The sequence below is a fragment of the Gorilla gorilla genome, chromosome 6 (assembly GCF_029281585.2).
Source record: "Gorilla gorilla gorilla isolate KB3781 chromosome 6, NHGRI_mGorGor1-v2.1_pri, whole genome shotgun sequence".
Lineage (NCBI taxonomy): Eukaryota > Metazoa > Chordata > Mammalia > Primates > Hominidae > Gorilla > Gorilla gorilla.
Genome location: NC_073230.2, coordinates 29,818,227 through 29,832,431, shown reverse-complemented (window position 1 = coordinate 29,832,431; position 14,205 = coordinate 29,818,227). Strand labels below are relative to the sequence as shown.

At 42.7% G+C, this 14,205-nt stretch overlaps 1 protein-coding gene across 1 annotated transcript in view; it reads left to right on the top strand.

The window, feature by feature from the left end:
- The first annotated feature begins 1,687 nt into the window (after nt 1–1,687).
- The window catches only part of RAPGEF5 (Rap guanine nucleotide exchange factor 5), a 237,584-nt gene continuing 225,066 nt past the window's right edge, over nt 1,688–14,205 (top strand). Inside the window, exon 1 of the mRNA XM_031013080.2 lies at nt 1,688–2,012. Coding sequence (XP_030868940.1) covers nt 1,782–2,012 — 231 coding nt within the window. The 5' untranslated portion in view covers nt 1,688–1,781. The remainder of the gene's footprint in view (nt 2,013–14,205) is intronic.

Sequence of the window (14,205 nt, the reverse complement as noted above, 5' to 3'; positions counted from 1 at the left end):
CATATTTTCAGTGCCCAGTGAGTTCTGTGTGATGCCACCTTTGTGTTTTTCTCATGTCTTTCTCTCTTTTTTTTTTTTTCTTTTTTGAGACAGAGTCTCACTCTGTTGCGCAGTGGCGCAATCTTGGCTCACTGCAAGCTCCGCCTGCCAGGTTCACGCCATTCTCCTGCCTCAGCCTCCCGAGTAGCTGGAACTACAGGCGCCCACCACCATGACCGGCTAATTTTTGTATTTTTAGTAGAGACAGGGTTTCACCTTGTTAGCCAGGATGGTCTCGATCTCCTGACCTCGTGATCCGCCCACCTCAGCCTCCCAACGTGCTGGGATTACAGGCGTGAGCCACCGCGCCCGGCCTCATGTCTTTCTGCCTTACTGGAAGGACACCTACCCTCCTTCTGCCTGGTTGAATCTTCCCCGCTCACCCTTAAGGTGCAGTTTAAACTTCCTTCCTTTCGTGGATTTAGCTTTGCCCATCCCAGGCCAGAAGCATTTCTCTCTCCTGTGGCCTGAAGTGGTCTTACCTACACTTACTTGGCAATTAGCAAGAGTACAAGTGCAATATCTTTGTTTTTCTGGATGTTTGTCTACTCCTAGGTTAAATCTTACCTTCCTTAAGGGCAGAGGTCACAGTTCGTTCCTCGTTTTTTGTTACATGGCATGTTTTTATACATATTTGCCAAGCACCTACCATGTGAGTGGCTGAGGGCACAATGGTAAACCAACTCTGGACCCTGACCTCCTACGATTCTTGTCATTTTTTAAAAATGTGAATAAGCTTATTCAACTTTTGTAAGTCTTAGACAAAGATGGGGATCCCAGCGCCCCACTGATGAGAAGTCAAAACCTTGGCTGGCCCTTGTTGAAGACAGATTGAGCTGAGATGTGAACATTCACACTCCCTGGCGTTTAAGGCACTGCTGGAATAGTTTCACTCTCAATGATCCAGAATTCCTGCCTCCTGGAAGGGTGTAAACAATGATTCACACCACGGCAGGCCTTTACAGTTCACCAAGCACATTCATCACAGCAGCGGGCTTTCAGGGAAGGTCAAGTTCTGACATGCTAACAGAGATTCACCTTCAGGTCACCAGACTTGCAGCTACTCTGCTCAACACCTATCATGACCAACAAGTTTTCTCCCTTCGTCCTTTAAGGATGCGTGTGCCAAGAAGGGTCGGCGCAAAGCAATTTTGCCTCATGGTGTTTGCCTTGTAGCGTGTCTATTTTGAAGTTCCTTGGCCAAAACAGTTCCTAGGAGTAAAGATTACGATGAGGGGCCCGGCTGTGCAAAACGCGCGGGAGGGCGGACGACTCTCCAGCACACTTGGTTGAAGTCCAAGTCAAACCCTGGCTATTCGAAGTGAAGCAGGATTTTTCAGCCTAAGGGATAGGGGGACAGGGACAGGACAGAAGAGCGGGTTTGCCGGAGATTCTGGGAATTCTGCACCTGTGGATGAGCCGGTGCCCAAGGTGCCCTCTTCCTCCCAGGTCCCGAGTGGGAGATCCGAGGGGGACAGGTCCCAGGCAGCTTTCGCAGGCGAAAGGGCGGGGCGGGGCGGGGCCGGCGCACCTGGGCGGGGAGGGGAGGAGAGAGGAGGGGAGGGGAGGCGCGCGGGGCTGAGCCTCGCGGGGGCCGCGGCGCGCGCCAATGGGCAGCGGCTGGCAGCGCGCCCCGCGCCCGAGCCGCAGTCGCGCCCTCTTGCTTCCTGGCGAAGGCGCGGACGGCGCGCGGAGGCGAGCGCGGTGGAGAGGAGCCCCCGGCGCCGCAGCGCCGTCAGGGCATGAGGATGGCCGTGGGCTCCGTCAAGATGCAGCCGCCGTGCGAGAGCCCGGCCCTGGCCGCCGCGGCGGCGGTGGTGGCGGCAGACGGCCCCCTGCGCCGCAGCCCCAGCGCCCGGGAGCCCGAGCGCGAGCAGCCGCCGGCGTCGCTGCGGCCGCGGCTGAGGGACCTGCCCGCGCTGCTGCGGAGCGGGCTCACGCTGCGGAGGAAGCGGAGCGCCGCTGGGGGCCGGGTGAGTGGCCCGGCCCTGTCCGAGTGGGCACGGGCGGCGCGCACGTGGAGCCCGCGCCCACCCCCCGGGCCGCTGAGGGGGGCGTCTGGAAGTTGGGGAGGTGGCGGAAGGGACGCCCTTCTGCCGGACTCGGCTGAAGAGGGGCCCGGGACGGCGGGTTTTGAGGTGCCACCCCTTGAGCGACGGCTTCCCCCGCCCCCACACCTCCCCCCCCCCCCCCCACCAAGCTGCACCTGACTTAACCTCAGGGTCCCCAGATTCAGGCTGCGGGACCGGGCATCTGCTGAAGACGAGCTTGTTTGCCTCTTCTCGGAGGGGAAGCTGCAGGTGTCCAGCGTCCAACAGCCAGCCAGCCCTGTCCCAACCGCAAGCTTCAGGCCCCACGAGCGGCATCCCTGTTTGCAGGACGCATGCGACGTGTGTGCTTGTTTTGGAGGTCCTTTTGCAAGCTCTGGGCATCGAGACTGGTTTTGGTGGTCTCCACCGCCGAGGGGGAGACCCAGGAGTCGGAAGCTCTTGGGTGAGCTTCCAGTTCCTGGGTTCCGGTGTCTCCAGCACTTAATACTCCTGGACACCCTCTTGAGCAGGAGGGTGCACGCCCCCAAGAACCTTCAATATTGACTTCCTGATGGTGTGTTCACATATGATTTCCTGGTGAAGGAGTGTCCCTCATTGAGTTCTAAGTGCATCTAATGACCTGAGCAGGTCAGGCATGTTTTGTATTTTTAAGAGAAGCAGGAAGGTCTGCTGATTGTCTCCTGGGATCTTTAAGAAGCCACCTAGGAGGCCCCGCCAGGGCCTCAGGACACAGAGCTGACTTACTCAGATTTCCCTGCTCACCAGGGTTTGGCAGCACCTTTGGTGGGTTCTACTCATCTTTTAAAAATTTATTATTAAGTGGTCTTTAATGAGAAGCTGCATCAATGTGGTTTTTCTTTCCCGTTTGGCTGTAATTTTAAAAATTCAGTCTTGTCTGACTTAAAACAAGACCTTACTGGGAGACTTCTAGCTCTTTCAGGGATGGGTTTGTGTAAATGTGAGAGTGAGGGATAACCACTTGTTTTCATGAGCCCTCCTTTGGGTAGGGAAGGGTCTGAACTGATGTAGGTCTTCAGCTTCTCGAGGCTGCATCTCTCTTTTCCTAGGCATTTTCCATCTCAGGTGGAAAATGGTCCATCCCAGGTCCATCTCAGAAGATGTTCTGAGGATTCTCTGTGTGTGATGGGACATTCTTAAGGTCGGTGACCCAGAGAATTTAGGAATTGCCCACAAGTGACCTTAACATGTGTGGCATTTAGGATTGCCTGCAAAGTAAGTGAGGAAATGTGTCCCCAAGATGTGGTGTCGGAATAAACAAGAACTGGAGTTATAGACTTTGCAGGAATCTAGGGAAAAGTAGGTCAAATTATGTTTCTATTATCCTTGACGGTTACTTTTTCATGGCACAGAATACTGAAGACATGAGGGCTGCCAGGCAGTCTGCGACAAGAATTGCTGAGGGTTTCTGTATAAATAGATCTATAGTATTTATTTGCATTCATACTCATGTTTCTTGCTGCCTGGGATGGTGTTGTATACCTTGTCAATATACCTATTTAGTTTTATTTTTTAATTACTCTGAATGTGGTTACCTCAAATAATGTATGCTTTATTAACCCTCTTTGAGTCTAATACTGTATTATTTCTTTTTGGGACTTTCCAAACACATTTTGTAAGTGCATAACCAGTTTTTATTGAAGGAAGATTGATTGTCAGTTTTTCCAGTGTTGGAAACCCATACTTTTTGACTATTTATTTGACTGTTTATTTCCCCTTTCTTCTGCATTGGAACTACCTTTGTGATTTTGGAATCTTCCCCATCAAAGGAGTAGGAAGGGGGTTGAAAGAAGGAGAAAAACAAGTGAAATATGAACTTGTCTTAGGCAGCTCAGGCTGTCATAACAAAATACCATAGACTGGGTGGTTTAAACAACAGGAATGTATTTTCTCACAGTTCAGGATGCTGGGAAGCCTGAGAGCAACGTGTAGGCTGATTAGGTTTCTGGTGAGGGCTCTCTTCCTGGCCTGCAGATGACCACTTTCTCGTATATCCTCCCATTGCCTTCCCTTGGTAAATGCAGAGGAAGAGAGGGCTCCCTCTTCTCATAAGGCCACTAATCCCATCATGAGGGCCCCACCATCATGACCTAGTCTAACCCTAAATAATTATCAAAGGCCTCATCTCCAAATAATGTCATGTTTGGGGTTAGGGCTTCAACATAAGAATTTTGTAGGGGGCATACACTTAACAGTGCATCTAACACAGGGGGTTTGAAAGAAAGAGAGATACAAGTAGAATATGTATCAGACTGGTTGGTTGGTGACTTGTTAGCATCTGGGATTGTCTGGTTAACCACCTTGGATTGGGCAGTGATGCTAATGCAAACAAATCATGGCTTGGATCTTTTTCTAGACCTTCAGCTTTGTGTCTCATGGGCCATACCTCCAGACTGGAGCTGCGTGACTTCAGGGATAAGTTAACAGAAATCCATTACCACTAGTAAAGACACAGCTTTGTGCATTACATAAGTTAGTTGAGTTTTCATCTCCTATATTGACCAAGATCTGATTTAGGAATATGTGTGGTCCTTATCCATGCTGCCCTGGGCTCCCACAAACCTGAACAATCTGACATCAACTGACATTAACAAAGTTCTTTGTGGGTTGTGTTGCTCAACCCAGGTGCATTATAGGCTTTTGTTGTTGTTGTTGTTTTGTTTTGTTTTTTTTCTGAGACAGGGTTTTGTTCTGCCACCTAGGCTGGAGTGCAGTGGTGTGATCATAGCTCACTATACCCTCAACCTTCTGGGCTCAAGCGGTCCTCCCACCTCAGCCTCCTGAGGAGCTGGGATACAGGCACACACCACCATGCTTGGCTAATTTTTTTTTCCTATTTCTTTTAGAGACTGGGGGTCTCACTACGTTGTAGACTATCTGTTACTAGGAAAAAATCAAACTGCCATTTGGTTAATATGCCTGAGTTCCTTGGTTCCTCAGTTCAGTCACTTCTAGTTGTGTTGAATTCAGCATGCATACTGGTTAAGACTCTTTGCACTTCTTTAAGACAAACGAGGGAAAGACTAAGTTGTACATTGTGGGAGGGCCCTAACTACCTCTTAAAAATCAGTAGCAAAGTAATGCACAACCTGAGTTCCTGACAAAACCCTTTAATTTTTTAAATTGTATAACAGAGATTATGAGAGAATGGTATAATGAACACCTATGCTTCAACAGTTATTAGCATTTTGCCAGTCTTGTTTCATTTATTTTCCCCCTCCATACACTTTTGTAGGGGCTAGTGCATTTTAAAACAAAATTCCGTACATCATGTTGTCTTACTCACAAATTTTTCAGTTTACGATCCTGATAAGGACATTAAAAACAACAGCAAAACTTTGCCTTTTTCACACCTAAAATGTTAATAATTTAAAAATATAATTTCCATATTCAAATTTTCTCAAAGTTGTCTTTTTACTTATGATTGTTGGAAATGCGAGCTAAACGAGGTCCACATGTTGTATTTAGTTGTTAGGATTTTAAATCTAATTTATTTTATAACAGCTTCCCCTCCCTTTTTTCATGCCAGTGATTTGCAGAAGAGAGTGGTTCATTTGTGCTGTAGAACATCCTACTGTCTGGACTGATTCCTTGTGGTGATGTTTAGCTTGTTCCTCTATTCTGTTTCCTGTGATCTGGCAGTTAGATATAGAGTTTTGATTAGATTCAGGTTCAAAGACAAGTAACCTTCGTGGATGGTGCTGTGTAACATCTATTGCATCACATCATGAGACGCATAATGTCTGGATATCTCTCTTTTTGAGATGGAAAAATTGATTCGTGAGTTTAGGTAGTGTCACTGAGCTGTCTGCCTTCTACTTAATGATTTTAGTATCACAGATCGTTGTAGCCTAGATCCTTTTCATTAGGGGTTGCAAAATGGTGATGATCTAAATCCATCATTCTTCTTGCATTTATTAATTGGAATTCGGTCTATAAAGAACTTTCCCTCATAAATTATTTAGGTCTCCTGAAATTCACAATGTGCAGGATAGACAGGGAAAAGTCTTAATTTTTTCCTTTTACCAAATCAGAGTAATGATTTGGTGCTTTAACAATCTCCAGTGAGAACCAGTGAGTTTTTCTTTTTTAAGTGTCATTAAGAACTTATGAATCTTAATGTATTTGTTTCTGTCACTTCAGTCAATATCCTTTTTGGTGCTTGGTTAATCTTTGTCTCCTGTATACTTTTTAAATGGCCAGTAAACTCAAATACCTTTCTTACTTTTCTGCCACAAGATATTCTAAGTGTATCTTGTCCATAGTCTGCTGCTCCCGACCTGAAACCCTGAAATCAGCCATTTTCCCAAGGAGCATTGATGAATTTTTTTTTTTTAAACTGACAATCGTTCATTTCCCCATCTTTCACCTCTCTTAGTGGTTGCATTATTTTTCCCTTGGTCTTAAGCCTCTCACCTTACTTTTTTGTTTCTTTTTAAATCTTTCTCATCAGGTTGTTTCTAAGACTGATATTTTCCCCCTAATAAAAGAACTGATAACAGCTATTCCCTTTTTCTATATATACTGTCAAAATGCTGGGACTGACTTATTTTGGGCTTTGGCTGCTGTGATGTTTTCTGCAGCCTCTGCCACTGTCTTCAACGTCTTGGTATCTGTTTCATTTACAGCAGCCAGAATGATTCACCAATTGTGCCACATTGCTCACCAAACACCTTCAGTGATTCCCAGCTTTTGGATTGGTCATCAGAAGGGCCTAAGTCTCTTTAACCACCCTTCACTAGCCAGGGTTCTTATGGCCTGTGCTCTTCAAAATTGAGAAACTGGGAAGAACAGCTGGTAGCCCTCTGAATGAGGTTCTCTCTTTTTCTTTGCCCAGATGATTCCCTCTCAAAAAGGAACAAAGTATCCCTTTCCCTTTGTACAAGCTGGAGTGCTTTAGCTCTGACTCAATACCCTCCTCTGCTAGAAACTTGACTTTATTGATTGAGAAATAGAAACCGGTCCAAATTATATACCAGTATGCCCAATGTATCGCCGTTTTAGGCACCTATTTTACAGGCAAAGCATGTCATTTATTCTTTGTATTTAAATTGAAATCAATGGCTAACATCATAGCACTTAATTATGTACCATGCATATTCTGATATAAACTTCAACTCTCACTAGAAGCCTATGAGTTAGATGCTGCTATTTGCATTCTACAGATGAAGAAACTGAAACACAGGTGTAATTTGCCCGAGGTTACAGAGTGTGTGCCAGAAGGGAGGTTTGCATCTAGGTATCCTGTTTCCGTAGAGCCAAGTCCATGCTCTGAATTAACTTTAGTTTTCCTCAAATGCATTGAGAGGGCAAAGGGTCTATTTACTCTAAACTATGATAGCCTTATAGTACCTGCTGATATTATCTTACCACTCTGAGAGAGGTAAATAAATGCCATTAATAATGTCAGACTTTTAACTTTTATTTGAGCACACAGAAGCTTATTATTGACATATTGGGTTTAGGGGAAGTGGGGAGAAGCATTGTGGTTATAGGTGAAAGGTAACTAATATTTACTTAAATTAAAAATAGCTCAAGATCAGCCTGGGCAACAAAGCAAGACCATGTCGCCACAAACAAACAAACAAAAAACTAAAATACAAAACAAAACAGCGTCCATGTGTCATAAGCAAAATCAGCCATGCTCACTTGATCAAGGTCAATCCAAAAACCTTGTGAATTCACCCAACTTACTTTGTTCTCATCTGCTTATGGCAGCCAGAAGATAAAGGCCATTAAGAGAGGCATGCATCTGCCAGGAAGGGTGAGTCAGATCAGATATGAGGGACACATACTGAGCTTATTTGAGAAATATTGACTTCGCTGCCTCTGCTTGCTGACAAACTACTATCCTGATCCTTGGTGTAAAACTATGTTAGCTATGGCTACAGATAAAATAAAGCTCTGTGGATGCCAACTTCAAAAATATTTATTTGGGAAGAAGGAAAAGAAACTGTAGATTCATTTAATTTCGTGTGAATTCTAGCAAAGGAACTCAATGGCAAGTTAATATTTTATTTACTTATTTCTTCCTTTCCCTCCCAACCCCCACACTTTGGTGACATAATTAGATCCCAGGAAAAGACACAGGCTGTGGCTTCAGAGTGGGTTTGAATCACAGTGCTATCACTTATTATCTTTGCATTAGTTATTCTCTGAGCATTCTGAGCCTCAGTGTCTTCCTCTGTAATGACATACACAGTGGATCAGGTTTTTCCATGAATAGAGATAATATAAAGTGTTGGGTACATTGGAACTTAAATAGTCATGTCCCTGGCAGGATGCTTACTCTATGCAAAAGGACTTTGATGGACATATTTATAGAAATCTAGACACAAACATTTTTGCTTTCATATGCAATGTTGGATTCTATTTTTTAAAAGCACATGATATCCCAACATATAGTGAGTATTTTAGGTGGCATCTAAATACTGATACCATAACAAATAGGCTTCATTTCATACTTGCACTTTCTCTTAAATTGATGTGGCAGTAATTGGCAACTTGTGTAGCTAGCAATAGATGGAAAGGTAGGAAATAAGTCATTGGTAGTGACTTTGAGCACTTGTGATTTTTTTGCCTCAATACTGCATAACAATCTTTGTTAGGAGTATAGATAATTCCAGTAATGATATATGATCTGGAAGTACTTTTTGAGAGATCATAAGATTTTATATGAAGATAAAATAGTAAAAATCAATGACTTAATTTGTTGTGGCAAATCATTATTATGATAAATCATTCGTTAATGGGTACGGACAAGGGAAAATCCACAGATGCCACTGTGGTAGGTCTTCTTCAGATTGAAACCTCCAGAGTCCCCTGAAGGGAAGAGGTATTTTCACCTATGAGGAAATTACAATCCAGAGAGGTTAAAAGCTTTCCCATGGCTAACCATCTAGGAAACAGCAGAGAAAGAATGGAGCCCAGAACTACCTGATTTCAAAGACTGTAGCCTGTCTGCAATATCGTGTCTAAAACTTTGAAAGGATAACAACATATGGTATATTGAAACAATGGATGCAGGAAACATTTCAAGTCTTAGTGTAAAGCACAACTCATTCTCTTTCCACTCTCTTCAGTAATGGCTTCCAGGATCAGTCATTTATTTATTTTTATTGATACGTATTTTCAGGGTACATGCGATAATTTGATACATTAATATAATCAAGGGTAATTGGGATATTGATCACCTTAAATATTTTTCTTTTCTTTACACTAGGAACATTTAAATTATTCTCTTGAAGCTACTTTGAAATGAAATGCACAATCAATTAATGTTAAATTATAGTCACCCTATTTTTTTTTTTTTTTTTTGGATGGAGTCTCACTCTATCGCCCAGGTTGGAATGTATTGGTGGGATCTCAGCCCACTGCAACCTCTACCTCTTGGGTTCAAGTGGTTCTCCTGCCTCAGCCTCCTGAGTAGCTGGGATTACAGGCATCCACTACCATGCCTGGCTAATTTTTGTATTTTTAGTAGAGACGGGGTTTCACCATGTTGGCCAGGCTGGTCTTGAACTCCTGACCTCAAGTGATCCGCCTGCCTCAGCCTCCCAAAGTGCTGGGATTACAGGTGTGAGCCACTGCTCTTGGCCCCTACTGATCTGTGGAACACTGGGTCTTATTGCTTTTTTTTTTTCTTTCTTTCTTTTAGGCAGAGTCTTGCTCTTTCACCCAGCCTGGAGTACGGTGGCACCATTTTGGCTCATGCAACGTCCACCTCTGGGTTCAAGCGATTCTTGGGCCTCAGCCTCCCTCCCAAGTACCTGGGATTACAGGCATGTGCCACCACACCTGGCTAATTTTTGTATTTTTAGTAGAGATGGGGTTTTGCCACGTTGGCCAGGCTGGTCTCAAACTCCTGGCCTCAAGTGATCCGCATGCCTTGCCCTCCAAAAGTGTTGGGATTACAGGCGTGAGCCACCATACCCAATCCATCACTTATATCTAAGTGTATATTTGTACCTGTTAATCAAACTCTCTTCATCCCCTCCTCTCCACTACCCTTCCTGGCCTCTGGTAACCACCAATGTACCCTCTGTCTTCATGAGAAGGGATCAGTCTTTACTCACAAGCTTTGGCCATAGCTTGAGCAGAGTAGCTGTCAGCCATCTCCCAGCAATACCAGCCATTGGACAAGAAACATGAAGGTTTGGGATGACTCATTCTAGAACTCATTGTTTTCTCAGCTCCATAGTACACATCTACCTGGAGATTTATAAGGCATGCAAGCTCCTTTTCTGGCCTGTATGAAAAACTGGAAGAGGTAGAATGAGTTCCTTGTAACCCAGGATTTATGTTTCTGATGGTAACATGCTTGATATTTAAGCAACTTGAGATTAGGAAGTTGGAAGTACACATACCTGTCAAAGTAACTGAACCTATTTACAATAGAATAAAATCATTGAGAATACACAGTATCTTTTAATGAAATTAAATTTTGGTATGTTTAGCTTTTAATGTACTATGATTACCTGCATGGAATTACTCTTAATTGTTTTTGTTTTGGGTGGGGGGATTCCAGGCCTTTTTGAGAATCAAAAGATAGCACAGCAAAAGAAATGCACATTCAGACATAATTTTGCATCTCATTTCAGAGGGCTTGTGGATGTTCTGAAGCCTGTGCCACAAGACCCCTGGTTAGAAAGTGCTTCTCTAACTTGCCTTCCAGAAAGCAGCATCATGGTTTTACAATTATTTTACCTTTTCTCTCCTTTTCCTCTAAAAACTTGATATAAGTACTCATTTCAGTTGCTAGTAAATTTTTTTGAATCAAAATATTTTACTGGTGTTGAATTGGAAATCATTCACCTCCAAATATAGCAAATGCTTTGGTAAGCCCTGGTAGGTGGTGGTGCTGAAAATGATGATAACTATTAATATTTAACAAATCCTAATATAACATTTATCATATCAGGTTGTTTGAAGTACTTTAAGAACAGTAACTCATTTAGACCTGGTAACAACAACCTTATGTCGCAGATGGTCTCATGGTCTTCTTTTCCCAAAGAGAAAAATGAGGCACAGGTTGAGTTGCCTAAGATCACCCAATAAGAGAAGGAGTCAAATTTGAACCCAAGAAGGCTGACTCCATATTATACAGTCTAACACTTCTTCTGCATCCTCTCTCTAAATAAGATAATTAATGTATGTCCTTGATTAGAGTCTTTTTTTTTCATTTTGACACTTTCAAAATTGAGATGTATCTTACGGTTGCTGTGATCATTTGAAGAAGTACTTACTGTTTTGCTCCCTATAAAGCTATTATTAAATTGATGGTATATCTTAAAATTATTGGTGTCCTTGAATAAAGGAACTATGGTAAGCCGTGTGTTTTATTTAAAAAATATAGCTACATAGTTTATAGAAATATCATAGTAAATCACAGCTTTAACATGGGGTATACAAACAATCCCAATTTATTTATGAAGTGTGAAAAATGTAAATTAAGATTGTATTAACAATCTATATGAACACCGATATTGCTTAGGTAATGATTTAAATGTCAGAAGAGAATAAATTTAAATTTTTTCCTACAAAAAGCATTAATAGCCTTAGAGTAATGTTGAAGGTGGAAGAAACCAAAATTGTAAGTGGGGGCAGGGGGTTAAAATATATATATGTGTGTGTGTCTGTGTGTGTATATACGTAATTATCAGTTTTCTTACAGCTTTTTTTAGGAGAGCAAAATTTAAAAGTTAAACTTTCCATATAAATTTCCTAAAACTGAGAACCATGAATATAACTAAATGACATTAGATATGGACATGCCTTTGAGTCATTGTAATTTGTATAGTGAGTTGGCAGATCTTACCTTCTGTGACTCAGTTAATCTGTTTTGTATTCATCTGCTTTGTTCATGGGACATTGACTTCTTGCTTATAAAATCCTTTTCATTTTGTACTGTTTGTATTATCTGTAGAGAAAATATCATTCAGGACTTCTACCAAGGCAAAACAAATCTTTACTAAAGTTACAATTCTGAAAACCAGGGTTTTTGCATTCTAGTTGGTTGTCTTCCTGTATTTTTTTCCAACTGGTCTAGCAACTTAAACTCAGTCCATTGGTGGTTTTGTTGTTCAGTTGAATTTGACCTTGTCAAATCATTTACCTGCAGCTGTTATGAGGTGTACATGCAAATACTTGTGATTGCCTAACACTTAGGACTTTGGTGCTGACGGCAAATTTATTTTCTCTCTCGTTACTGTTGAGGGAAGTGAACAGCTTATCACTTCTGCTTGCTCTGACACTCTCAATGTTGACTGTAATGAACAAACACTGCAAATGGTTGACTCATTACATTGTGCTGTGAATTTGTACATAGGAATGAAATCTGCAAAAAAATCTTTTTTACGTTGAGAAGAGGATATAATAATAACTTTTGGAGATTAGGGGAAGTATGATGCCTGTTTCAATCTATTAAAATGCAGTTTGGCTGTGGGTGTAAGAGAACATTTTTTAAAATGAGTTTACCACTGAAGGGCTGCATGACCTGGAGTAAATCAAATAACCTCTGTGAGTCTCTGTCTCTAAAATGGAGTACCAGTATTCTATCATGGGAACCAATGGTGGGATAGGGAATCAGGTTTTATTTCTTGTTCCTTGTCTGGCCAAGGTCCAAGCAGTGTTCTGTGTTGAGATGACACCTCAACCAGTAGAACACTTTGGGGTGAATCTTAGACAAATGGAAAGATGGGTCTTTAATATTAACCACATCTCTTCAGTTGGAGAGGGAGAAGTTAATGCATTAGCAGAGGGAGCATTTGAAAATGGGAAAGGGATCTAATTAAATCAAGAATCTGTCATATCAAAAGAGTAAAAAGAACACATCTATAAATCTGTTTCTAGAAGATTAAATGGTTTGTTTGGCCATAAACAGAATTCTGGGAGAGGTGTCAGAAGAGTACTTAGTGGCAGCAACCCTATGTGTCTGTCAGAGATCTTACCAGGTGGTTTTCTCTTCTTTTGGATACTGTTTAAGCATTCAAATTTCCCACTGCTCTTGGCACATAACTCTCTAAAAAAAAAGCTGCCTAGACATATTCTAATCTACCTTGAGTATCTCAAATGAAGCTAGATCTTAAAAAAGCCCATCTGCAGTTGTGTGTTCACTCTGTCGTGGCTTATATAATGCTTTACCTTCACAAAGCGCTTTCATATACATTCTTATTTTACTATTTTCATAACTGGAATAAAGTCTTTTTTTTAATAGACTCAAAAGTTACTGAGCTTTTCTATATGCTGCGGCCTCACCGTCTGTGAATCACAGGCAGTGCCCACCTAGTTATGTAGAGGATGCTCAGTAAGCCTGAGCTGCTGCTGTTGTCATTGCTCTCATCATCATCAGTGCCTGAAATTGCAGATCTGAGGGATTCCAGAGTTAGTCTCTCTGAAGAGCTGAAAGAGATCTTACTGGTTATATTGGTAGAAATTAAGTAAGAAAACTGAGGCTCCACAATTGGTATCCTGCTGAAGGTCATCATGAGGAAGTTAAGAGTCAGGAACCCCTTAGGCTGGGCTTCTCAGTCCAGGGTCTCTGAGAAGTTAGCCTCAGGCTGCGGTGAAGGGTGGGGCTAAAGCAGAACTTCTCAAACTGAAGCCTGCATCAGAATCCCTGGAAGGCTTGTTAAAACACATATTCCAGGGCCTCAGCCTTAGAGACTTTGGTTCAACAGCTCATGGACAGGGCCCAATCATCTGCATTTTTATCAAGTTTTAGGGTATGCTGTTGCTGCATCCACAGACCACACTTTGTAACACTGGACTAGAAGGCCTCAAAAGTTTGGTGACTGTCATCATCAGAACATTGCTTAGGTCAGGAGTCTGCCTGGCTGTTTACCACCTCCGTGATGAAGGCCAGACCCAAATAGAGGACTCTGACTATAAGAACTTTATTGAATGAATAATTTTGGAAACTCCCCCTTGGTGGTTTCTACAGAGTAACTGGCAGTTTAAAAAAAGAAAAAAGGGGGGAGGATTTGGAGCATCATCGCCCATGGCAGCTATGCTGGCTATTCTGTTTGTCCATCCTGAGTCCTCTCTGCCCTTCCCTGTTCTGGTCTGCACCGTGGAGGCTGCCTTTGTGGACGTTCAT